Source organism: Scomber japonicus, chromosome 5 (genome assembly GCF_027409825.1).
Source record: "Scomber japonicus isolate fScoJap1 chromosome 5, fScoJap1.pri, whole genome shotgun sequence".
In the NCBI taxonomy this organism is placed as follows: Eukaryota; Metazoa; Chordata; class Actinopteri; order Scombriformes; family Scombridae; genus Scomber; species Scomber japonicus.
Window position 1 is genome coordinate 24,630,858 of NC_070582.1, and position 27,698 is coordinate 24,658,555.

General features: G+C 38.8%; 1 protein-coding gene across 1 annotated transcript in view; it reads left to right on the forward strand.

Annotated features, from left to right (window-relative positions):
• LOC128358824 (neural-cadherin-like) overlaps window positions 1-26,548 on the forward strand; it is a 93,383-nt gene extending 66,835 nt beyond the window's left edge. The window contains exons 26-33 of the mRNA XM_053319218.1: window positions 7,138-7,261; window positions 9,257-9,440; window positions 9,732-9,898; window positions 12,418-12,682; window positions 13,250-13,433; window positions 18,708-18,952; window positions 25,185-25,339; window positions 25,982-26,548. Coding sequence (XP_053175193.1) covers window positions 7,138-7,261; window positions 9,257-9,440; window positions 9,732-9,898; window positions 12,418-12,682; window positions 13,250-13,433; window positions 18,708-18,952; window positions 25,185-25,339; window positions 25,982-26,548 — 1,891 coding nt within the window. The remainder of the gene's footprint in view (window positions 1-7,137; window positions 7,262-9,256; window positions 9,441-9,731; window positions 9,899-12,417; window positions 12,683-13,249; window positions 13,434-18,707; window positions 18,953-25,184; window positions 25,340-25,981) is intronic.
• Window positions 26,549-27,698: the final 1,150 nt, after the last annotated feature.

The window sequence follows — 27,698 nt, forward strand, 5'->3', positions numbered from 1 at the left end:
TGTGTTTTTCCATGTGCTGGGATACAATGACCAGGAAAATGTCTTCACATCCAGTTTTTGACATTACAAAGGAAGTCGTGCACCCAGTATTACAGGGTCTGTGTGCATAACATCAGCATAACAATGGAAAGAGACACAATGTCCATGAATAATGTGCCCAAGGGAAAGCATGTATAAAGAAAATAAGATTGGTGCCAAAATCGACCCCTGAGGCACACCATAGTTGAACTGAAGAAAATCAAGAGAAGTTGTTGATCACAGAGAAACAGAACTTTCTATTTGACAGGTAAGATGAAAACCACTGTAAAGCTGTACCAAATATCCCTACCCAGTGCCTTAGTCTCTCTCACAGGATGCCGTAATCAATTGTGTCAAAGGCTGCACTAAGGTCCAGGAGTACCAGGACAGAGCACATGCCATCATCAGCAGCCATTAGGGCAGTCTGAGTGCTGTGATACTTCAAGACTACCAGATTGAAACTTCAAAACGAAAAAGAGAAATTGCATGGACACTTTTTTTCTAAAAAAAATTGATATAAAAGGCAACTTGGAAGTAAGTATATAGAGTATTTGAGAGGGGGAAAGCACAATTTTTTTCAACAGTGGTTTCACACAAGCAGGGACACAACCATTATACAAGGAACCGTTAAAACCCGAAGGCAAACAGGACCCAACAGTATGGACAATATCTTTGGTCATAATTCAAATTAGAAGTCCTTTCTTTCATTCCCTTTTACGGCTGTGAATACTGTTGTTTATCCAAGGCTGCTTTCTTTCTGAGGTTGCAGACCCAACCTTAAGAGGTTCAATGACATTTAATGAATACAAGCAGATTTATTTATTTTATTTATTTAATTAGGTAGTTTCATTGAGGTCTCTTTTCCATGAGCGACCTGTCAACAAGAATAAATCAAGTCAAGAACGCAATCAGCCAACAGACACAACATAACTATACAGTAAACAAGGAAAGTTTGAAGAACTATATTTAAATGAGAGAAGAGATGTGAGGTATAGTAGCTTCACAAAAATAGAGCTTAATAGATTAATAAAACACATGGTTATTTCTTCTTGTGTGTCTGGAAGTCCATCCTGTCGTGTGATACAGAATATGAGGTGTGGTATGAAGTGTTGATGAGGCAGCATGACAAGACTGTATATCCCCATAGTGTACTAAAGTGGTTTGATGTGCAGAACTTTGGGACACTTTGCTTATTCAAGAACACAAGGAACAGGGTGACAGAGTGTTAATAACTGATGATTTGCTGTTAAAAGGTGTTGATTTATGATCAGATGATGTAATCCAGTAATATTCATATCCAGTAATTCTACAGAGGATATTTTTACACCCAGGGTAAACACAAGGTCCAATGTATTACCACCGTTATGTGTTTGTCTACACACATGCTGTCTAAAGTTAAAATAAGTGGCAGTAAACTCATAATTGAAAAAGTGAGATTAGAATAAAATAAAATCAAGTGATGGCAAGTAGAAGCATTTCACTTTGCTGCACTCACAGTTAATTGATACAATGAACAAAGTCACTTTGAAATAAAAAGTATCCTGTCACAAAGTACAAAGTTACTTAATTAAAAGATCAAAATCATTCTAGCTAGTTAGGTAACAGTAGCATGAACAGAGATGTTAAGGTTCAGTACTTACACCTGAATTTCCTTGCTTCTTTGTTAATATGTATTTCCAGCTTTTTAAAAAATTATTAGTTAATGCATGGACAAGTTTAACAAAGCAGGACAACTTCATGCCCAGCAACACAGTGGAGGATGAACTCAGAACACTGACCATTGCTGTTGTTTTGAAATAATGACATGGGGGTGATAGCCTCTTGGCATTTAAATAGAAAAAACATATCATGATCCTATAACATTATTTTTTAAAACTATCCAATTAGCATTTGCATAATAACAATGCAATATAAAGCTAAATGAACAAAAATGCACACACACATTAGAAATGGAAATGATCCCTAGGCCACACAGACCAATTAGGTGTACCTAAAGTACCTAAAGTACCTTTAGGTACAGAAATGAAACCCTTATTTCTCTGTTTGCAGATGTAAAACAATGCTTGTAGCTAGAGTCCAGTAAATTGTTTATGAGTATTTTAAAATCCTGTTTGAGCTTCTCGGAGCTTTGAAGTTTAAGATCATTCACTCTGAAATGGAAAAAGGCTGCTTCAGCAGAAGAATATTTCTGTAGAAGATTAGGAATCCTGGCATCAATATTGGACTCTAAAGCTCTAGGGTAGTAGCAGGTCCTCGTCTGAGGAACAACAATGTGTCAAACCATAAAAGTAACTTTATTTCCCGAGTCAGCAATCCCTCTGTAACCATTTTCTATAGAATAGTAGACCAGGAGATTTCATTTTTGTTCAAAACTGACTAGAATAAAGGCTCCTTCTCCAATTTATCCTTCATAGAGCGTACAGAACATGATAGCTTGTCCAATGATCCTTTTGCTATAACAAGTTCTGACAAAGGAGATTCAGTAGTTCACAATAAGGAAGCTTATAGAATATAAATATTAGTTTTACAGACTAGATTGTTACCCCATTCATCAATCTGCACACCAGATTAAACATTTCTTAGTAAAGCTAAAGATAATCCGCTTTCTATACACTTCCCAAAATTCACAACTCATATATTGAATCAGTCCCTTGGTTGCACTATAGTTTGGGGCAACCAGTGTCTCTTGGAACCCATATCACAATGTGCAGATCTGTATATGAAACAATTAGTGTATCAGCTTCCTTCTCATCTGAAAGACACCCCTGACTTCCTAAAATGTTTTCTGTTCAGGATCTTAAAGAGAGACATTTCACTATGAACATTGTAAGCCTCTACACAAATGTTCCTCACAGAAGAAACTCTAACCCATGTTTTACATTTGAAGATTATTTCTAACTGCAGGGAAGCAGTACGGGCAGTTCATGTTCCCCCAATTTATTCATGGGAAAGTTTGAGGATGGATATGTGTATAATAACCCTTTTTTCTATTGGTTTTGTTTTATAGATTACATATTTCACATATTCTCTGGCACTGTTGATGAATTTGAGACAGTATACACCTAAATTCTGTTATATATGGACAGCGTGTTTTAAGAACAAGCTATTGATATGTGTAATCATGTGTGTAATATGTGTCATTTTAGAAGTAGATGCTAGAATGATTGTGTTATAGTTAGGATAAAGTGACACAGTTATTAGACCTTTAACTTCTCGAAAAATTGTATTGGCTACCACACAGGTATGTAATCCTCAACATTTTTTGCCTAACCTACTAGGTAATAATTCCCCATTTTGAGCTGTGCTATAGTTATAGGATTAGAGGAGATAGTTTTTCTAAATCCCCATATGGAAAAAAGTATCACTTCAAGATCAGTTAAAAAATACAAATATGCGGTCTATCTCTTGAAATGTGAGTAAAACTAAATGTGAGTTGAAAAACGAGGATTTCTAAACATAAAGGGGGTTTAAAGAATAAAGATGAAAAATTTCTTTGACACTTAGATCATGTATGTTCCCTTAAATTTCAGGGTATAGAAGCTCTACATCCTTTTCCTCTCCTTTTCCTTTTCCTTGATGTTTGGTTGCTTCTTATAATCATTTAGGTTCTTTACTATATTTAGATTCTACATTTAGATTGTGTAAATATATTTATTCTTGACTTACATTTTGCCATGCTATTTTGAAAAACTTCACACTATTTAAGAGGGTTTAATATAGCTCTTCATTAATTTCATCCCTGTTATAGACAACTCCTGTTTTGGATATTTATTTTTCTATTAACTGAGTAGTTTGAGCCCTCCATTTACATATAGCAGTTATTAGTGCATTTTGATTATGGCATTGTTAATTTTACTCAATCAATGACACATACAGTATCAATGTATGGAAATTTCTCTATAATGTTTTGACATACAGTACACACATCTTTATTAATTGAACTGGATAATATGGCTCTTATATATTCTCTTGCCATATGTTTCCAGTATAGGGCATTCACTTATATAGTCATTATCTTTCAGCTTGTAACAGTAGTCATTATTCCTCTGACTATTGTTTCCACACAGTGAGAGCCCTCCTCCATTAGGAGAAGCTGTGTCTGAGGGGGTCCATTCACAGATGGATCCTATTATGTAATTATGTATTCTCTTTGTCGACTGGCGTTTGGACCTCACCTTTTTCTAAACACATTCCTTTTTGGCCACAATAACTAGAAGACTATTGATCTGTGAATGCCTGTATTCTGTTTGTTTTTACCATGTCTAAATGCCCCATGGCCTCACAGAGGTAAACAATACATCATACAGCAGAACATCAGCAGTCAAAGTAGCAGCAGTTTGCAAGGTTGGAAAATATAGAAAAAGGAATACGATTTTCTAGGTACAGACATGCAATACCTAGGTTTATATTATATTTAAATACTGTCAATAAGGAATATTATTGCATGTATAGTATTTCAGCCCTCATGGACCATTGTTTCCAAGCATAGACTACCTGTTGTCACTTTAATGCTCCTGTTACTTGATTATTAGGGACCGAGCCGAAAGGCAAGAGGGAGGGAATAGGAAGAGGGAATAGGAATGTCGTAGAAAGATCAAACCAAAACTCAATTTTTTGTCTTATCAAGACCTACAAATCGCGCGCTGACACCCCTGACCTAAATCCAACAGGAAATGTACAATTTGTGGGAATTTTGGCCTCCTACAAACGTTATCTTGTCTGAGGGCGTTCATCGTGACGGCTTCAAACTTTAATAGCTGACTTAGCACACCCTGCTGCACAAAAGTTCTGAACAATTTTTTAATTACTCGTCCGTTTTGGATTTTAGAAGCCCTCAAAGGTCAATGAGACAATGAATGGGAGGAGAGTCTAATGCCACTTTGACCCTAAATTTGACCATCTAAACATGCTCCAGGACGGACTGAATTCACCAAGCACATCAGGGCTGGCCATTAATTTGATAAAATGGAAAAATTAACCCCAAAAGTGCCAAAATGTACTCTCTAGCGCCACCTAGAAACACTAAAATGGCCACTACATCTGATAGGAATGTCGTAGAAAGATCAAACTAAAACTCAATTGTTTGTCTTATCAAGACCTACAAATCACGCACTCACACCCCTGACCTAAATCCAACAGGAAGTGCACATTTTGCCCTTAAATGTGTGATTTTTGACTATTTTTCAGGCTTTCCAAAATACATACATTATTCCTGCATACTTTCAGCTACAGACTGCATTCAAACGTCAAAATGTAGCCACAAGTCTCATCTATAGATGTGTGTAATTTGGTCTGGCTATGTTTTATTCTTTTTGATCTGCCGACCCACATGTGCACCTTGTTCCTCTCTCATTCAACCCTAAATCTCCACGCTGTCTGTACATGCTCTGTCCTCATGCTGCCCCCTCATTAACTACCATGACTGTGTGTGTGTGTGTGTGTGTGTGTGTGTGTGTGTGTGTGTGTGTGTGTGTGCAGCTGGCTCATTTGTGCTCTGCAGTCATCCAGATTCATTTGTGGTCTTAGTGTACCACCCAGTGGAGAAAACTGATGAGGAAAAGGTGTCTCTGTTTTGTGTTTGTAGTTCTAGTTTATTGACTGTATTATTATGTTTTTAGATATCTGTGCAGTCTGTCAACTATTTCACTGATATTGCTGTCAAAGTTTAGATCATCAACGAATTACAAGAACATGACGTAACATATCTACAGGTTTCACTGGAAATAAGTTCCTCTCCTGTTTGACTCATCAAAGTGTTGGCAGTTAATTTCAGTTGCTCAGTCTAAATGTCTACACAGACAGACAGACAGACAGACAGACAGAGAGAGAGATAGTGTGAGTGTGAGTGTGTGTGTGTGTGTGTGTGTGTGTGTGTGTGTGTGTGTGTGTGTGTGTGTGTGTGTGAGTGCGTATGTGTGTGTGTGTGTGTGTGAGTGTGTGTGTGTGTGTGTGTGTGTGTGTGTGTGTGTGTGTGAGTGCGTATGTGTGTGTGTGTGTGAGTGTGTTTGTGTGTATGTAATGTATATTACAAACATTTGTTAAAGATTACTTTTCTGTGGATAGTTGATTAACAGAACATCTAAAATGGTGTTCATAAACAAACTTCACTTTGTGACCCAGACTGTTTTTAGCTCACCATGTTCAGTTTATCCATGTACTTAGCCATTCTCTCTGGAGGAAAGACAACTTGATAAAATCCTCAAATATAATCCTTAAAATGCCAACAAATCTTATCTGACTGATATACAAATGTTGCTTTGCCAAAGCTGAGTTTGTTTTCTGCCATCGTGAGGTTGGCCTGCTACTGTACTCATTGTTTTGTTGTGTAATTAGAATATTGAGCAATGTACTTGCTATTGATTTTGATTACTTTTAAAAAATGTTAAGTTTGAGTTTTAACTGATTGGGTAACAGAAATTGTCATCAAACAGGGTATACTCTAATTAACATGCTTAAATTAGCATCGAAGAACATCCTGTATGTGTTTTATCTCTTTTGTGTAGCCAGTTTTGAGAATACCAAAGAGGGTTTTTTTAATATATTTTTAGATAACAAACACATTGCATATTGCACACTGTGTATGTGATTATATGTAAAATATATTTGTATTGCTTTATTAGTACAATCTGGTATCATGGTCATTTATTTTAGTATATGTGTGCTTAGTTTTGGATGTCTGATGTTCAGTATTAGATGTCTTCTGTTGTTTTCTTGACTGTGAATTTATAGCAGCAACAAAGTAATTTCCTTTTAAGGATCAATAAAGTATCCATCTATCTTGCTGTGCAAAATCAGTTTGTGTTTTGATGGTTTCCAGCCAAGGTAATTTACCCATCATGCATTTATTTACCAAAAAAAAACCCACAATAATAAGATGTCACATTTTTTGTCAGAAAGTAGAAACAGTGATGACAGCCTGAGCCAGAAAAGAATGAAACCATGAATTTTAACCTTGACAGCTTATGTTGTATGTCTATCTGCTTGTGTTGTGTGATTCTTTACATTTAAGAGTTTTGAATTGTAACCTTGAGAACTTACACAGTGCCTGTTTCCTTTTCTTCTGTTCACAATCTTCTTCAACGTTTACTTGTATGTTGAGATTTGCTTTTTCTTTCCCAGGTATCTGAACAGAAGTCTTGTGTTGCAGCTCGGGGGGGTCAATGAGAACACATCATACGAATACCCACAGCTGCAGCACAAACATTATACTGGATGTATAAGGAACCTGCTTGTGGACAGCAAGGTATGGTATGGAACAAGCTGGGATTATTACAATATACACAGACAGATGAATAGATTGGTATATTGTTCCCTTTTATTCTTTAAGTTTGGATAACCAGCAGTAAAGGTGCTGAAGGAGTCAACTTCAATAGGAATGCAAATGTGGTCTCAAGGCTACGCTGGAAAACCTGATGAATGCTAATGTCGCTCAGTCATCACTTTCTCCTCTGGTCAAATTCCCCCTCACTGTGTCTGTCTGTCTGTCTAGTCAGTATGCAGCTATAGAGAGTTTGCAGAGTGGAATTATTCTATTCCTGCTGTTTCAATACCTTGAAAGCAGACAAGCAATAAGTATACTTGAGTGCAGTTGTTTATCAAAAAGAACAATAGTGGACAGTAAAACCATAATGTATTACAGGTGGAAGTCCTGCATTCAGAATCACATTTAAGTAAAAATATAGCATTGCAGTATTAAACAGTTCAGTATGATCACCATAATATGCTTAAGTATCTAAAGCTCCTGTCAATATTATATGATTATATAATACAGAGAAATAGAGATTTTGTTGTGGATTGCTTTTGTACTTCTTTTTGCGGCAGTGACACTTACATTTTCCTGTGCATGTATATATATATATTTTCAAGAATAGATTAATCAAGCAACAATATATCATTAAACAATCAGCAATCAGACAACAATTTGTAATGTCTCATATTTAATAAGACAGTTCTACCTTACATACTCCACTGGACTCCATGGCTACTATTCTTCAGTCACACACATGTATTTGCTCTCTGAACTCTGCATAAAGTCAATCAGTGCATGCCTACCACAATATGTTCAGAGTCACAGTATAAAAGGAAGCATGCCTGTTATTCAATCCTTTTCTCTTAAGCAAATATCGAGTTTGCCCATTGCTTTTCAGATCAAATTCTTCCTTTGTTCCCAAAAACATACAGCGTTCTTTCAGGTCAAGGGTTGTTCAGCTGAATGCTTCTTGCCCTCCACCCCATGTGTGTGATAGGGAGGTGAAAACTGCATTGGCTTTTCCCAGTTCCTGTGTTGGCATGTTTTGTTGAATGCATGGCCCCTGTCAGATGCACTGTTCATTGCTACAGGGATGGTATGGCTTTTGCCAGCCTTTCATATGGTTCTATCTCTTGGATATGTCAGGCTCCCTTTCATGGTTTCATGCTTGCTGGATTGACCTAAGACTGAATAAAAGGGCATGTGTGTGTCACCTGTTTCACCTAACCCCCATCTGGGCATGATACACCTGCATTTTTCCTATGTTCCTTGATGACCCAGGGAATGAGGTGTGCAGAAGGTCTGTTGCTTGGTAGTAGACCCCTGCAAGGTTAGGCCATAGCCTCATCCAGTTCAGCGGTGTATTATCTGGGTTGGCTGGGCCCCCCTACTTTGCTGTGGCAGCCTAGGCTATAAACGTTAGATGGGCCGCTGTGGCTAACCTCTAGCTTCCAGCCAGGATCAGTGGGGCTGGGTCGGATAATACATTGTGGCAAAACATTCATTCATCGGGTTCCACCCACCATATCCATAGAGTCCAGTGGAGGGAGCAGCAGGTGTGAGATTGAATGAAGGCTACAATATTGGAACCCTCGTTCTATTAGCACAGGTGGAATCCTCCACTTTACACCACTCACTGAAGAGGTTCGGGAATGTTGGATGGTGGGCACACTGCATTATATACTGTTGGCTCCATACATATTCTGGTAGGCACCTCCCTATTGGTCAGTTACATTAATATAAAGTTCAGTGAGTGATTGGAGTGGAGTATCACCCATGAAGTCCAGTGGAGAGCTCCCCCTGTGCTAATGAAAATAGGGTTACAATATTGTAACCTTCATTTCTCTCTTTCTCTCTGTAATCACATTTCCTTTTACTCATCTACTATGATTACAAGGACATCCACCCTTTCATTTTCTTCCTTCACTGAGTTCACTGAGTTCTCATATTTTTTTTTTTTCATCTTTTTGCTGTTCTTCTTCCATTCAGCTATATGACCTTGGTTCCCCAGCTGAATCCTCCAACACTGTGCCAGGCTGTTCTCTTATTGATGACCACTGCACCAACGTGGAGCAACTTCGTCCCTGTGGCAAGAGGGGGCACTGTCATGGTGAATGGGATTCTTTCAACTGCTTGTGTGAACCGGGGTTTACAGGGCCACAGTGTGACCAAGGTAAATATATTAAATTGCTTTTAATTATCCGTAAGCCTTTCTGGGAAAGTATAGTGTGTTTTAGTTCTCAAAGGAATTACGGATTTTAAGCCTCACAAAGTATACAATCCAAATGGGAGATGTGGGAAATTCTGTGCTCTAAAGCGTCACTTTGCTGCTATAGGAAGATAACCCCACCTTACATAAAGTGATTTTTAGCAGAACAGCGTGCCATCACCGTGATATGCTCGCATATTTCCCAGTTGACAGCTGAATTAATTGGACATGCTTTATGTGTTTTTGATCGACAAGTTGCTCCAGAGTTCTCCTTTGATGGACGGAGCCACATTCAGTTCCAGCTCTTATGGTCCCTTCCAGCACGGCAGACAAGAGTCCAGGTTGGACTACGAACACGTGCTGTCACCGGTGTGATCCTCAGCCTGCTTTCCCAGGAGCAGAATGAATATTTACGCTTAGAGGTGAGTCACAACTCGTCACTCCCCTAAACCTTCACAGCTCTGATTGTCTTGTTTGTAAGCCTCTAAAATTATGAGTAGGACCCGAACAGTGATTGCCACAAATGCCTGTCAGGCTGAGAGTGAGTAATATCAGGGTTGGAGACATATGGGTGGATACTGAGGGGGCTGGGGATTGACATATGTATGTTCTCCAGAAGGTCTTTCAGTAAGTCTGCTGAATGCTGCTATTGAGAGACTGCTTTAAAAATTTAGCCCTCCTTTATTCAAGGTTATTTCTGCGTCTGGTTAATGTTTTAGCCCAATTCACTATGGCAAGAAAGCAACTATGTGCACTGTAATTTGAGGGCAGAGTGCTCTTAAGTGATGGTAAGATTCCCTGCTCTGTGCTGGAGGATTTTGACACAGCTTGCTTCAAGTGGTGAGCTCAAAGTCATGTCTGCATGCATGCTGTTCTCTTTGCCACAACCAGGGCTGGAGTGGTGCTCACACAGAGTATTTCTCAGAGCAACTTCACGGGGCGTTTCTTTATATTTTACTCTTATGAAGCACTTTATGACCTTAAGCTAAGTGAAAGGTGCTATATTAAATGACCTTCACTTACTTATATACTTCTCCATGAGACTAGTCTACTTCACTTTGCCAAACCTCTATGCTAGCACTCCTCTCCTGCCTGACACATCACTGAGTGAATGTGAAGCCCGTGTTTCCTGTCAAAGCCTTTCATCTCATTGACTGACATGTCGAGTGTGAGCAGCAGCTGGATGTGAATGGCTCAGTTAGGACTTTGGCTAACTCACAGGTCAGCTTTTTGCACTGAACCTGTCTTATGGTATATTCAACATCACTGGTCTGTCTTTGAAAACATCCTGTCTTTGCGTTTGTGTTTCTTTTTTGTTAGACAGCACAGTTTAAAGCATCTGCCTTATCTCTTGTTCTTCTGTGGATATTTACACTACATGAGGAAAAACAGTGTTCCTTTCTCCATGCAGCAGTCCCACAGTAACAGGAAAAGGAAAAGGCTGTAGCCCTTACTGTATGTTGGATGAGAGATCTCTGTGAAACCCTTTCTGAAACTGAATTGGTGAGCTGTATAAAACATCTGATGTCTGTCTGCAGCAACACACTGAAGCATTTTCAGCCTGGTTGTCTCTAAGCTCTTAGAAGCACTTGAGCACAAGCCTGGTTTAGTTGCCAACAACAAGCCCTAATTTAAAGGGTTGTCTCTCTAGCCTTTTTTTCTTAAGAGTAGATATGGGATAGAGTGCACACTGAATAAATAATCACACTTACACACAAAGGTTACAAGGGGCTAGCTGGGTATAAACAGCGTGTGTCTCTCCAAGGAGCATGGTGTCTCTGTGAAGAAAACATTTATCTAACACAAGCTGTGAAGCAGTTTTTTAGGAGCAACTGCCATGCACGTCTTTCTCAAAGACCAGAAACCTTTAAGAAGTGTAAAACTCGAAAATCATAGCTTGTCTTTTTTGCATTTCAATGTGATTTCACTTTGAAAAGTAAAAATAGAAATTCAGACTTAAAATTCGCTTGGACATTTTGTGCCTAATGGTGATTGCAAAGATCTCTGGGGGCACTGCAGCCCCCAAGTTTGTATAATCAGATTTTTTCCTATTGATTGAGTCCTTTGTCCTTTGCTCATTTTTTGTTGTGGACTTGAGGGCAGGATGAGACAGTGGTGAGAGTCAGCTTTTACTGTGTGTGTAAATGTGTGTGTCTAGTGGGGAGATGCATTTGAGATGCCCATGCTGAGGGAGCGATAGTTAATGCAGGCTGGGCTGAATGTGAATTATCGTGCCCCACTGTTTCCAATTAAGCTTTGGACATGTACAAGCTCCAGTTATTGGAGCCCCTCATTGGTTGAGTTCATTGTATTCGCTCATCCATAACTGCTGAAGATAATTGTTGTTTCTTGTATACCTTCCCTTCGGGATGACTCCGGTTTCTGCCATGCAGTGATGTGTGCGGCAGCTTTGCAAGGCATCATGGCTGCAAAATTGCCAAATTAATTTTTACTACTGAAATTTTCATGCCATTTTTCTGGCAGGTTCACCACAGAGAGCCTTTCCTGGGTACTTAAATTTCTCAACCCTTGCCTGGTCCAACCTTTGCTTCCTTTACTTCACCATGGGAGCTGGCCTACTTCTCATAATGTTGTTATGCTCAAGATCTGTTTTTGCCCATCAACACAGCATAATATGGCAGGGGTCCAGCTCTGTCAGCTTAGAATTTGTGTCACCCCATTTTACAATTTCATACAGCCGTTCCAAGCCATGAAATCCACTCTAAAAGAAATAGTGTTACCAGCTGATTCTGTTGGAGCTATACAAAAGTCTTCTGAATGCAGTCCAGAGGAACAGTCTTGATGCCTCAAATGTAAAGCCCATCCAAACAAAACAACTAAAAAAAGAAGACATCTTTATTTATTTATTTATTCCATAAAAATAAATTGTCTGTTTTGATGTGTGTATTTCAATTTGGCAAAGCTCTGTTGTATATCTCAGGTTATTCAGGGTCTGCTGGCTGTTTTCTACAACCTTGGAGATGGAGAGTACAACCTGACGCTGCCGTTCCAACGCCTGGATGATGGAGAGTGGCACGAGGTGGAGGTGGATCGCTACGGCAAAGAGTTCACCCTGCGACTGGACGGAGGTGGAGGACGACGGGAAATTACGGCATCACCTGGGCAGAGTCAGGAGATTATTATTGACCCTTCTGTGGTGATGCTTGGAAACTCTTTTCCCTCAGGACACAACCGGAGCTTCACTGGTAGGTGTTTACCTATTTTTAGAGGAATGAGACTGTGTTGAAAAATCTGTCAAATCAATGGATGACTAATATTTGAACAACATTTGGCCATATGCAAACATATAGTTCTTACAAGAGTGAACATCACAGTTAACTTGTATACATTTTCAAATGAGTGGACACATGCAGGATTCAGTAATGATCTTTGACACTTATTGGTACTTATTTCACAACATGGCCCAAAGTGTTTTTAACCACTAGTTTCAAGCAGATGTGTGAAAGTGAGTCAGTGGGACTGATCTGTATTTAAATGATGTGTTAAACCTCTTGCTTCACACAGAGTGAGCCAACTAACCAGCAGAGAAAATATTCTGCAAAAAAAGAAGTCCATGCTGACAGCTTAGCCTGAGGCTGTTTGTGTGTTTGTGCGATTGTACGTTGGTCTGCAGGTGTTCATTTGAGTTTACACCTCTACCGCAGTGTAAAATGTGTGTCCACAAAAGATTTTGCCCTAGGACTGTTGTCTTTGTGTGTCTTTTAGCATTGTAAAGTCTCTGTTTTTCTTTTCTCCTCTCTTTCTCTCTACAGGCTGTTTGCGAGATCTGAGGTTTTATGGCCGCACCATTCCCCTGGATTGGGAGCAGTCATCAGAGGGGCTTCAGGTGGTCTCCTCCCAGGGCGTCTCCGTCGGCTGCTCTTCAGAGGCCTGCAAGAAACATCACTGCTCCCCTCCTCTGGTCTGCGTAGACGTCTGGAGACACCACGAGTGCAGGTGCAGTAAATATGAAGAATAAATACCCCATGATGTTATTAAGGCCTTACAGTATGCAGACACGTTCTGTACATATTTACTTGGATACATTCAGGGATAAGCGGTGCATACCACAGCCTTGTTCATAGTAAAATTAGTAACACCAGAGCTCAACTCGCAAATTGACAGGTGATGTCAGGACCCACACAACCACCTGGTATGGATTTACTACAGCAGATGGATAAAATAATATAAATGTGAAGTATACTATGATTTAAACCGCTGTGGGCTTCTGAGTTTTTTACAGAACAAGAAAAAACTATTATTGTGATCCATTTTCTCTCATGTCTTAATGACTTTAAAACCTTTTTTTTAAATTGTGGAAAAAATGTATAGTATTATTTTTTTAAGTTATTTTGTCTCATCCCCTTATGAGTGGGACATTTAGACATTTGCTAAAGGAATAGGATCGTTTTTTGTACATTTAATACATTGATAAGTACATACAACAGAATAAGATTTGGCACTTTGGATATATTTAGATTTTGACCATTTACATTAGTGTGATCATAATTCATATTTATAATATATCATTTGATGTTGGTTATTGACTATTGCCATTATGGTCAATCAATCTCAATCAATCTTTATTTGTATAGCACCAAATCACAACAAAGTCATCTCAAGGCACTTTACACATAGAGCAGGTCTAAACCATACTCTTCAGGTTTAATTTTAAAGAGACCCAACATTCCCACAAACATTAAACAACATAAATAACAATACATCAAACAACGCTGCACACTGCTACTGACATGAAAGGTCAACAGTTTCTTATGGTGGAACATTCTCTGTTGAGACTTGGTGCAAATTTGATCAGTCCACATGTCCCACTTGAGTTTATTATCAAGCACAATCCCGAGATATTTATACTCAGGTTACGCGAAGAAACCTCAGGCAGAACCAGGCTCAAAGTGGGCGGCCATCTGCCTCGACTGGTTGGGATAGAGTGGAGAGAGAGAAGGGATAGGAGAGAGAAGCATAATGAAAATCAACAATGAAGTTAGAAGGTCCGGGACTGTTAATCTGTCATCCCAGATTACCTGTGAAAAGAGAAAGCACAGGCAACTCCGGGGAAGAAGTTGAGGTTATTGAATGCATTAATAGTACATGAATGTTAATGGATATAGATGGATGGATAGAGAGAGAGAAGGAGGAGGAGAGTCAGTGCATTACGGGAGTCCCGCGGCAGTCTAAGCCTATAGCAGTATAAACTAGGAGCTGGTCCAGGACAAGCCTGGTCAGCCCTAACTATAAGCTTTATCAAAAAGGAAAGTTTTAAGCCTAGTTTTAAACGTAGAGAGTGTGTCTGCCCCCCAGACCAAACCTGGAAGATAGTTCCACAGGAGAGGAGTCTGATAACTGAAGGCTCTGCCTCCTGTTCTACTTTTAGAGATACTAGGAACCACAAGTAGACCTGCATGCTGGGAGCGCAGTGTTCTAGTAAGTACATAAGGTACTATCAGTTCTTTAAGATATGATGGAGCCTGACCATTAAGAGCTTTGAAAGTAAGGAGAATGATGATGCTTATTTTTAATGAGTCCTTTAGTTGACAGTTGAGCCATTGATAATTACTTATACAATTGGTTCTCAAACCTTTTCATATTAAGATCCACAAAATGTATATGTACCAAGTAAGCCATGGACCCCTGTTTGATAAGATTTTTGTCCTAAGGAACTTTGTCTGAGGAAATAGTTGATTGAGTAGAGAATTCCATCACTGAATTTTCGGTGGGGAGTTAACCATGGAATACGTAATTTTACTATTACTCTTTTTATGGGGACCCATTTGAACTCCCTCAAGGACCCCTAGGGTCCCAAGACCCTTTAGGCCAGTCAGCTCATTTTTTTGTTTAATATTCCAGAGGGAAGTCCAACATTTGGCTTTTCCATCCTAGAGGTATGAGCATTGTCAGTGAAGGAGGAGGCTGCTAACAAGTTAGTGTAAAAAATCAGTACAATGAAAATAGTGTTTTTCAGTCTCATTGCATGTGTTTAACAGAAACTATGTCGATGTAAAATAGCAAACAATTTTAGAACTGTTGTTGTGAAAATGTGAAATGTGAAAAACAGTTAACAAATTAAATGATGAAAAATGTGACAGCCCTGACATTAGCAATCCAATATAAGCTTTTCCTCTGAATTATCAATTAATAATTAACTGAATTCATTATACTAAGTCTTTAAGGACTGTATATTTGATTATTATTAATTAAAAGTAAAACAGTAAAAATGTCAGTGTCTCAGTCTGAAAGCAGACAATAGCGTCTTTATTGGTAGCATAAGACAATGGTGATAGTATATGCTGCAAAGTATTTGACCATGAGAAACCTTTGTTGAGCAACAGACATTTCAGATAAACTCTTGTATACTGAAGACATCCCTGTGTTAAGTCATGGAGTGGCATAAATTGTGTAATATCTTATCTACAGGAGATTGCAGACAGTGAAATTAGTCAGGATGTGTAATTGCCTGATTATATCAAAATAATGGTACAACTCTGACACAATATTGAATAGGTGGAAACTTGTCACGTCCTCATCTTATCAAGTTCAGGTATTCAGCCAACAATGGAACCTTCATGTGTGCTTTGGCCCTCGAATTGTGCACTCTGTATTTTTCCTATAGATATTTTAAAGAGAAAGAATAATTTATTCAAATGAAATGACTACTCCAATCTACAATAATCTTATATCGTATATCATGGCAAACAAAGGGAAGGGTCTAAAAGTAAAACATGAGGCAGGGGGGTCCACTACTTAAAGGGAGACTCATAATTATAATGTATTGAAAAAGTGAGCTGAAATTGGGTCTTTTTAATGCACTGCACATCGTCGAATCATTACAGTATTTTGCATGAAATTATTCATGAGGCAATATAATAAGAACAATACATTCTTATTTTCTCTCTGAGCACTTTCACCCACCAACAATATCAAGTTTCGCTCACTGCTCTAATATGCTTGGATAGCTTGGGCCATATTATATAATAACTTACACACAGCTGATCAGGGTCTAATTTGTCCCATACAGTGTGGAGGTCTGATTTCTCCCCTACAGTGTTGAGGTCTTATTCTGTCCCCTATGAAACAAGACAGCATCATACAGAGTCATAGTTGCTGTTTTTTAAATAAATAAACAATGCTTATTAACCTAGCATGCCCTCCTCCTTCACTGATAACGTAACATACATCTTAAGGATGGAAAAGTGAGATGTTGAACTTCCCTCTGGAATATTGACAAAAAGGAGCTGACTGGCCTCAAGGGTGATTTAGATTAGTCTTAGTCATTGGTTCTTGAAGTAGTGTTTGGGCACCCCCAGGGGTCCTTGGGGGGTTTCCAAGGGCTCCCCATAAAAATGAGGAGTGGTTCAATTTGACTAATATTCTATTTACTAGAAGTTAGCACTAAGAATGACTCACCATGGTTATCTTCCCATGTACATATAGAGAGTGATGAAATTCTCTGCTAAATCCTGTCTAACAACTTTCTTCTCAGATGGGGGTCCTTGGTATAAAAATCTTAACAAATGGGGGTCCACAACTTGTTATAAATTTGGTTCAATTTAATGTCTTTAACATGAAAAAGTTTTAGAACCAATTGACTAAGTACCAAATGTCAACTGAAGGATATATATTTTTAAAAGCAATAAATTACAACATTCAATAATACAGCACCAATTCAATGTCTGAATATGAATAATAACTATTCTAATTTAAATTTCCAAAATTAAAATGTGTCCAAAGAGCATATAATATTGTGTATAGCTATCATTAAATGGACAAAATTATCCATTCCTTTAACAAATGTCCAAATGTCCCACTCATTGTGGTTTTTTATCTTTATTGGTAACATCCAACTCTTAGGTGTGAGGTGTCCCTGTTACCATAGCTAACATTACAGTAAACTAACGTTAACTATGCAGTCAACTTAACCTTAGTTGTAGCTGTTGGTTAATTAGCTTCTAGCTAGCCAGCTAATAGTTAACGTCACTGCAGCTAACACTAATGGCAAAATAGTGCCAATTAAAATACATTTCTAGCCAAATAACAGACATGACAGTGAAAAAAGAAACTTCAAAAAATGATCTTGTTAAAATGTTTGTTTTTTTCTCCTGTTTGAAAAAAATAATTTCATCTGTTCTTAAGTCTTTAACACAGGAGAGAAAACATTCTTTGGTCCACCATTGCAGTGTTTGCAATGATTACATTTTAAAGTCAGTAATTTTTCTAGTTCCTAAAAAGACACATTATAAAGGGTTTATTATAAGCTGTAAATAATGGCTTTATTAATGGTTAATACAGTGTAATGCTTTTTAGATTGGTTATAAGCCATTAATGTGAACAACTTCTGGGTTGCCAAGTTCTGAAAAGGCCATGTGGTCAGTATTTTATCCTCCACCTTGGTTTTTAGCTCATCAAGAAACCCATGGATCTTCATTAATGATTCTTCAACACCTCTAACTAGTCTATAAAGGACAGTTTATTGACGAATGTAGTGATTAGTCACGATGTATAAACCCTTTAAAAAAAGTTTGCCCTCATCATGTCTAAAATAGATGCACATGAAGACCCTGCTATCATAACAGATATCATACTATCTGCATAGCAAATATAGTGTCAGAGCTTCCTGTAACACACTTGGAATGAAAGTGTCCACCAGATGGCAGCTAGGCTGAGTTAAGCCCTGTTACACAGTATGTCTAATAGTATGTCAACCTGAGAGAACAGTGCATAACAGCAGTGACTGTCAGAGGATCTGCTGCCCCTTTAAACTCTGCAGGACCACTATGTCTTCTGGCTGTGATTTTAAGACTCAGAAACAGTGTGGGACTTTTCACTGCTGTTGGATATCCATATTCTGTGATTGCAGCATGCCTGAGGATACAAAGCATTGAGAAAAGCAAGGAGCAGGGTTGATTGATACGATATAGAAGGGATATTTTGTACAAATATACTAAGGGACTACTATTGCAAAGCCAGTCTTAGCTTCTTGGATCCTTTGTCTGTCTTTTTTTTTTTTTTTGCAGTTATAGTACAGTCGACACTGTGTAACCGTCAAGGAGCATATTTTCGTATCTGATATAAGGGGTGCAACTCCAGAAGGATTTATTTTTACACTGTCAGCTTAAGTCTCATGCCTCTACAGAATTCCGTGTTCTTTTTATCTGACAGGTTCCCAAGTGTTTCTTGTCTGTGCTTCACACTATAGTCACCTGTCTTTTCTCTGCTCAGGTGCCCTCCAGGCCACATGACCAAAGAGAGCTCCTTGGGCAAAGTGTGTGTCTACACACTGTGTGCAAGCCGGCCGTGCCGCCATGGCACATGTGTGGCTCACTCTCCTTCCCGGTACTCGTGCCACTGCAGCGAGGGCTACCGGGGACGGCACTGCGAGGTGTCACTCGCCATGTTCCAGGACAGCAACAGCCTCAGCCTCAGCTCCATGTTTGCCATCAGCATCTGTGTCATGGCCTTTCTAGGTAGCTATATGGAATATGTGATTTATTATTTGTGGTAACACAACATCATCCTCTCCTCTGATGTCTCATAATGTCTGTTGTATGTTTTTGTTTGCCAGTTTCATTCTTTTTTATGTTGGATGCATTGCTTTTCATCTTGCTGTGTATCTGTTTGTGTCTCTGTTCTCATCTTCATGGTGTAATTATTGCATTATGTTTGGTGTTATCTGTAACATCCTCTGTTTTATTTGTTTGCCATCCCTGTTTGGTTCTGTGAAATCTATTCATACACATATCTTGTAGCTGTATTGATCTCTTGAGTTATGCCAGGATGTGATTCCTCCATGGAAGGTTGGAAGAAACATGAAACAAATATCTGCAATGGAAGGGAAACATTGTATGTCTTAATTTGTGATTCACATGGAAGCTGTAAAAGTCCCTAGAGATTCTGGAAACTTTATGGGTTTTTCTATATTTCTCATCACTTCTGTCTCCCCTGTCTATTCCAATGTTACGCTCTGACTTCCAAAGTCAATTTCACTCTCAGCCTTACTTTTTATCTGCCCAACTTATTTTATATCCCACCATCCACTCATTTTACTCCCCCGGTGTATTTTTTTCATTCCTTCTACATTTCTTTGTACATTTCTTTTTCCCCAAGCCAACCTAAATGTGCCCATATTGTGCACAAGTGTGGTGTACAGTGTTTGAAGCCTTAATCAGTAATCACACACACCAGGAAAACACTCCCAAGTTAAAACTGTTTTGTTCTCCTTTACTTTCCTAGTTCAATAAAGGTTCATTCTGGGATGAGTGCTGACTCATTTAGAGCGTTACGGTTAGTTCCTGTATTATGGTTAGTCATCAGAATCAGACCCATCTTAGACTTTGGGTATAGTTTGGATTTGGCACGTGTTGTGAGTTACTCTTTGATAGTAATATTCATAAATGGAAATATATGGGCCAACATTCCAATGTTCAGAGATCTGGTAGCTAGCAGCATGAAAGAAAAAAAAACAAGGTTGGTGAGTCACAAAAACATTTTTTGCCACAATACAGCATGCAAAACCATTATGACCACTCACAACAGCAAACAGTCTTTTATGTGCATGCTCTCAAAACTTAACAATATTGTGTTTGTTGGACACCACTAGTATAAATTTAAAGGTGTGAAAGCATGCCAGCTGAAGAATAATGTTGTTCTCCAGTTGGCATGCTTTCATTCATTCATAATGCTTATTATAAAATACTCCTTTATAATGGTCTATATTCACAACCTAAATTACACATTTAAACTTGTTTATCATCAACTTGTTTTTATTATTATCATGTCACATGGAACAACTTTGTTTTAAGGTAGGTTCAGTTTGTTAGATAACTTCAAAATTCATCAAATTGGTTAACTAAAGAAAACTTCTTCTTCTTCTCCTTCTGAAAGGGGTTAATGTAATCAAATTAAATGTGAACAAATCTCATAATATAATACATATCCAGCAAGCTCACTAAATCGTCAGTCCATATTGTGATAGCATTTTAGTCTATCATTGAAGAGCCTCTTGCCTACCCTTTATTGTTATGCATATAGTTCTTTTCTTTCAAACTCACTCAGGATCCTCTATTAAATCATTTTTTTTGTTGAGATACTTGAAGAATAAATTAACAATCATTAATTATTTATATAGTGTCTAAATTTAAAGTTAACTACAGTCTCACTCTGTCACAGTTCAGATTTGGAAAACATGCAGTCAGCAGATTAAAGAGTCAGCAGGAGGTGATGTGGGTGTAGCCTGCACATTGGCACTTTACAAATGATAAATCCTGACACTGGAGAAAATATGAAATTACAAGTGGGCCACAGAGATGTGATGAATAGTAGATATGTTAATCAAAATATCTTGTTTTTTAATCTAATTGTTCAAGTGTTTATCAAATCAGGTCAAATTTGAACAGCAAATTAATTAATTCACTCATACTTTATTCATTGTGTCAGGCTCAAACTGTTATGGGTTTATCGTGTTTTTATTCTGTTATAGGTTGTAAGGCTGTCATTTAACAATTCAGACTATAAATTATTAATTAGAACACCAGATTAAGGGTTAGTTCATACAATTATATGATTGATGTTTACTTGCTTGTTTAGTGTAGACAAAGATTTTCAGAGAAAAATACTTAAAAGTTGTGACTGAACTGGCATGCCCTGGGTGTTGGAAACTGTTGCAAAGTTTGAGGGTTTTTGCTGAAAGCTTGGTCTCCCTTTGAAGAATTTAACTTACCAGATGATCTAAGGCTGTCTTCTGACACATAAAGGGTCAGAAGTTTAGAAAAGTATACCGGAGCCCAACCACTGACTGCTTTTTAGGTGAGGAGAAGAATCTAAAAATCAATAAGTATAAGATAAGGGTTATGTGGTCTTTTCTATTACCTGATGAGAGCTGAGCTGTTGAATTATGATATTTACCAGGTATGCAGTACTTGGAAAATATTTTGGATATATTTCTTAGTTGAAAAAAGCACACCTGAACCTTTCCTTTTTATAAAAACAAGAAATAAATTAAATTTTGATTCAGAGTCAAAATGCCAAGATGATTTGACATATTGGGAGAGTTCAGGGGTCTAAAAAGTTGCAAACTGGGCCAAAAAGGTCAATAGTTGAACCTCGAGGAACACCACATGCAATATTTCTAGGTTAAGAAGTAAATTGTCAGGACCAACTGAACAACGTATGTTTTAAAGATAAGAATTGAATAGAGCGTCAACTAATTACTATTTTATCTGTTCCAGTTATGTTCTCAATCTAATAGCTGTCCAAATATAAAACTATTCAATTAACAGTGTAATGTTTTTTTAAACAGCTGCAAATACTTACATTTGATAAGCGTTTGCTTGAAAAATGGCTGAAATGATTCATCTGTTATACGGCTTAAATAGTTGCAGATTCATTTTCTTCTGACCAGCAAATCGATTAATTGAAGTGTTTCAGCTCTAGACCTAAACCAGTCAAATAACACCAACCCATTCATGTAAACAGTCTAATAAAAATGCATGGTTGATGGTGTCATAAGCTCGTTAAATTCTAGTAGGTTCAAGATTCAATAACTAACCACATCTGCTCCCAGCAGGGGCTTTTTAAATATGTATGCACTGGTTTCTCTACACAACACACCACACTTGTGTCAAAACAAGAAAAGAATAACCAACTATCCCTTTAATTCAAGTTAATTTTAGAGATTGTAGCTAAGGAAATGTGTTTTTTTCTGTTCCTCACAAAGACAGAGAGACAGATGTGTATGTGTGTGAGTGCATGAATGGCTTGCATGTTGTTACTCACTACCCTCTGTAGGGCCACATTGCTGTTTATGAGTCTTTCTGTCAGAGAAAGGCTTATAAAACGCTTGGGCAATTCAATACACTGTCCCTACCTCTATAACTGACTCAACATTCCCTCCAGGGTATGTGGCTTGTATTGGCACATCAGTTATTCTGACACTTGAGAGTGAAATGTATAAAGCGGGTCTTCAATATTTGATAATGAATTCAAAGATGGCAAAGTGTGGCCTTGGAATCAATCATAAAAATTAATGTGTTGCTCACATGCAAAATAAAGATGCAGTTTGAAGTAGCTTGCCCACTGTTGCTGATGAGGCATGTATATCCAAGGCTCAAACTTTTCACCTCTACAAGAATCATATACTGTTTGTTAATATAATTTAGAATAGAGGTCACATCTTAAGGAATAAAATGTAATAAAGTTTAAAAAAAATTCAAAATATTGTCTTGAACTAATGAAGAACTGGTCTTACCTTATGATCAGTCCTCCTGGATAGATCTAAACATAAAATGAATCCAGTGGCCGAATTTAATGAACAGCTGGTTATACAGTATACTTGTTTAATGATGACCCTCATCACCACAGGAACCACTACCATAAATACAAACTCACACTCTGCACTAGGAAAGACTGCTAGCTGAGTGTTAAATTAAAGGGGGACTCCTGCTCTGCCTCAATCTATTATTGTTGAGGCAGAGCATCATTAAAACTTAAAATGATCATCCATTATTAAGCTTTACATAAGCCACCACAGACCAATCAGAATGTGAGTTCAGTGTGTGCTATATTGACAGTGCCAGATGAGCTGATGTCAAACCAAGCCTCATTAGTCCAGCATCAAATCTGACATTTTTTTTCAACAACAGAAGAAAATAGCTTCTCATGTGGGATTTGGATGCCAAGTGATCATGTAAAGTGCCTGTATTTTTTATTCCCTGACGGATTTATAAATAAATCATTTTTTTCCAACTCTTCACCATCTCTCACCTGTCTCATTCCCTTCTTCTCATTGGTCAGTTTTCTCTTCCCCAACTTTCCATTGCTAATTCATTCTGTCTCACTGTTCATTTCTCCTCATTAACCTCAAACTGGAACCACAGCAAAAGAGTTAAGTGTTTTGATCAAGCTGTGTTTTACCTAGCTGTTTACTCAACACTCATTCATAATGCACAGTTCAGCCCAGGCTAACATCATAATACCCTGTTCATAGTAACGCTTAGAGGCCAAAGAGGCAGCAGCATTATGGATTGATGAATGACTGTGATGTTTGTTCTCTACCCTGAGTGATATTGATCTCACCGGAGTGTAGCTTCACTCCACTGCACACCCACGCACACACACACACACACACATACACACACCCCTGCAGCCACTAACAGCTTGAGTTGGTGCAAGGCACAGGCAACCTGTGTGTATATGTTGTGTATGAACCTGTGTCTAATTGTGTGCATTTGTGGTCAAGGAGTTGTGCTTTGGCCCCTCTGCACTGTGTGTATTGAACTGCCACCCCACAGAGATGTATTTAATATTAGCTCAGGTCATGTTGAGGGTTGAGGTGAGTGTAGGCCTGCAGGTAATTCTGGAGGTGAGAGGGAGGGCTGGCATCTCATTGGCGCCAGGCCTCATCAAGATTCTGGTGTTTTCAGTGAGATTCTCCAGCACAGCAGTGAAGGAGTTGGGTCAGTCGATCAATACAGCTCTCTCTTTCTCCAGTCCATACTGAGGGGTGGCCGGCTACAGATTTAGGGGGGAAGCTTCCAATCCCTTTTTTTCTATCTGATATGAGAGCAGAATATAAAGATGATATTCCAGGTAGTGAATAAATAGAGATGATGATGATTTTTAATTGAGATAACACTTTGTTTTGGTGAAGATTAGCTCTTGGGGAGTTGTTGTTCTGTCTTTGTTTAAGAATACCTGCCTGTTAGTGTGACCCCAAAGAGCTGTTGGTGCATTATTCTCTTTCGAAGCAATTACTTTAAAAATTCAGACTAATGTGATTATGCCGCATTTCTCAGAAGATTTCCAATTAAACTGATACTTAGCACGCACCATATAAACTATTCCAGTTGAAATGGATTCCATCTAGTGTGTGAGATAAAAGCTGAGGCCAGACAGAGGCCAGAGAGGGACTGAAAAATAGGAACACTGAGAGACTTAACGAGGGAGGGGAGACAAAGGGAAGCTCCAATGAGGAAAGACAAAAAAAAAAAAAAGAATAATAGAGATAAAAAAGAAAGAGAGTCAAAGTGTGAACTAGTAAAAACAGATAGCAAAGATGGGGAAAAGAGAAAGAGGGATGGCAGATGGGAGAAAAATATTGGTTGAGATTAATGGACTTTAAAGGTCAGTCCAGCATGTTGTATAATTCAGCGCACAATAGCTGTGATTGATGTGTATGCTTTAGGACCTTTGCTTTTGGCTCCAGCAGCATTCCTCTCTCCACATTCAGACGAACCACTGAGGCTTTGAGTTTAAGCTGGGAGGAGTACAAATTCAGTTAATAGGTTTCCAAGGAACTGCGGTCTTTGATAAGACAGGAAACAGAGAGGCAACATCAAAGAGAATATTTGGAAAGGTGGTGCCTCCACTTTCATGTATGTTCTATTAGTATGTCTTCACTGTACATTCACTGGAATTCATAGACTTTACAGCATAAATCAATGAAATTCAAAATCAACTGATAGTCAAATATGATTTGTCTTCTTTACCTGCTTATGTAGAAGGATGCTGGGTGTTTTATGAAAAATACATGTATTCACATAACCAGTGTAGTATTTACTGGTATTCCAGTGTTTCTATCATTACTTTCCGCTCACAATGTCAATTACATTTACACCCCAAGATATGTTTTCTGCTCAGAGTCTCAGTTTAATTATGTGAGAGGGCTCCTGCTGTGTTAACCTGCTCTCTGGCACCCCTCAGTGTTGATGCTGGGCCTGTTCCTATACTCCTGCTGGCGGAGACACAAGGGCCTAAAGGAGGGTGTGTACCATGTGTCTGCGCACCATGGCGAGTGGGAGGACATCCGAGAAAATGTGCTCAACTACGACGAGGAGGGTGGAGGGGAGCAGGACCAGGTATGACATCAGAGGACAAAACACACATGCTCATATTTAGACAGGCAGGGAAAGTAAATGGAGCTCTAAACACATGGTTATGTATTTTAAATATTATACAGTATACATACTATAAACAGGACCTATAAAACAAGATGTAGGTAAAATAATAAACCTAAGAAAGGACAATAAGGAGTAGCATTTGATTGGCCTATTTGGTTTTCATTTCAAGGCACAAACAAACACCATTGTAGTTCCCTGGAGATGTGGGAATGTTAGTCAATTAACTGAAATTAAGCAAGTAGACAGCAATAGCCATTAATGCCTCTATTTTAATAGGGCTGGTAATAGCAGTTTGCCTCCTTTTGCAATCAGATAATTAATTACTTGGCTAATCAATGGTGCTGTTGTTGCCAACATCTCTTCCTACATGTTGGATCTTCGTCTGAGGAAATTTTTCCATTTGCTAGCAGACGCATTAGCTGAGCTACACTGCTCTAGGCACAGATTGGTGTCATGAGGCAATGTTGTTTTCTAATTATCTCTTAAATTCCAAAAAAGATAAGATAACATGGGAGGTAGAAAAAATGTTCTCTTTTCGTCTTTACTGTCCTCCCTCCCCATTTCATTCCTTGCCTTTCTCTGTGTTGGCCTTTTTCTCAGAATGCCTTTAATATGGTGGAGCTGCAGCGCTCCCTCCAGCCTAGCCCGGCACAGTCACTTCGATACAGCTATCCACAAAGCATCATCTCCTACCCGCAGACTAAGCTTCCCCAGGACAACAACAAGAAGGGGATGTCTAATGGGAACGGCAGTGCAGCTATCGCCCTGCGTCTGGCCATCCCACCCTCAGAGACCGAAACCCTGCCATCCCCTCTGACCTTCCGCCGCTCCCAGAAAACCCTGTCCTTCTCCAGCCAGGACTTGGCCCGCTACCTGTGTGAGGTCATCAGGGACATGGAGCACCCAGGGGATCTCGGTACCATGACCACACCACGTCGTCCCTCTGGAAAGGAACGTGGCCTGGCAGCGGTGCGCTCCCTAAGCTCCCTCAGTGCATCTCAGGGTTCAGAGGTCAGGCTTCAGGGGGGCCAGAGCAGCCGACTGGACAGGTTCAAAACCCTCCGAGCTGTGCTTAGCGATTTGAGAGGAGACTCCAAGACCCCGGAGGGCCAGAGAGACAAACTGAAGGAGAGCAGAGGGCAGCTGAACTGTGAGAAGAGTGGGTGAGGCACTCGGAGAAACAGAACTGAAGGTTGCGAAAAAGCAACACTAATCAGAGGGTGGTGGTGGAATTCCAAAGGGAGATAATTAAATGTGAAATACTTTGAGACTGGGAGGCTGCCCAGGGTCTATGTGAAGTCTGCTATAAATGTACTGTATTGATGAAACTTTGAACATTTAAGTTCTTTGATATAAAATGAATGAACAGATGTGATGTATTGTTTACTTGGCATTGCACTGTACAGTATTTACTCCACAGAAAGCACTTTTGAAAGCTCCCTGTGTCAAAACTATTCATGTCATAAAACTCATAAGAGTAATGTCTGCAAGTAAGAAGGCAAATGAATTTCCTATGAGAGAACGGGCCGGGATTCTTTTTGCTTTTAATGATTCATCAGATCGTTTATGTGACAAAATGATTTTGTTTCATTTGTATTATCTATTTCCTTTTAAAATAAATGAATATCTTTGATAATAGTTCGAGCTTGATCTTGTTCAAACACAAGTTCACATTAGTAATCATCAAATCTCCCGTTTTTGAAGTTCAAGCCAACTTTCATCATCAAATGTCGGTCAGGCTGGGGTTTTGTTGTTCTTTTTTCAGTCAAAATTCTCAGCAGACACAAAGCAAAGCAAGATGTCTTTTGTATTATCTACATATGGATAATACTGTGTTTTTCCACTTTATGTGTCTACCTTCATTCTGGCAGTGATTAGAAGGACAGAATTCATGACAGAAATAAACTGAAACAGCTGTTCGTGTCTTGTTCAGTCAAGTATTACCAGCAACAAGAGGCTCTGATGGGAAGAACAAAGTCAATTTCAGGATTAATCATTTATGTCCAGAGCCTGTAGCCTTCTGACCTGAGCTTCTGGGAGTCTCCAGCGTGAACTCAAAAGCATGGGGGGTCCCAACAGGCTGCCCTACACCATACTTAATTGGCCAGTATTACTGGAGTTAAACAGCTGTGACACTGGAGCCAGCCGCTGGGGAAGCAGACAGAGCTGCTGCACGCAGCTGATGTTCTTGATGTCTGCATCTAGTCTTTCTACACACCTACATAATGTATCATACAAAGAGACATGGGCGGCTAAGAGGATGGTTTCAACTCTCTGTAGATTTTTAAGAACCTTCACATTTAGCCATTTGGTATTC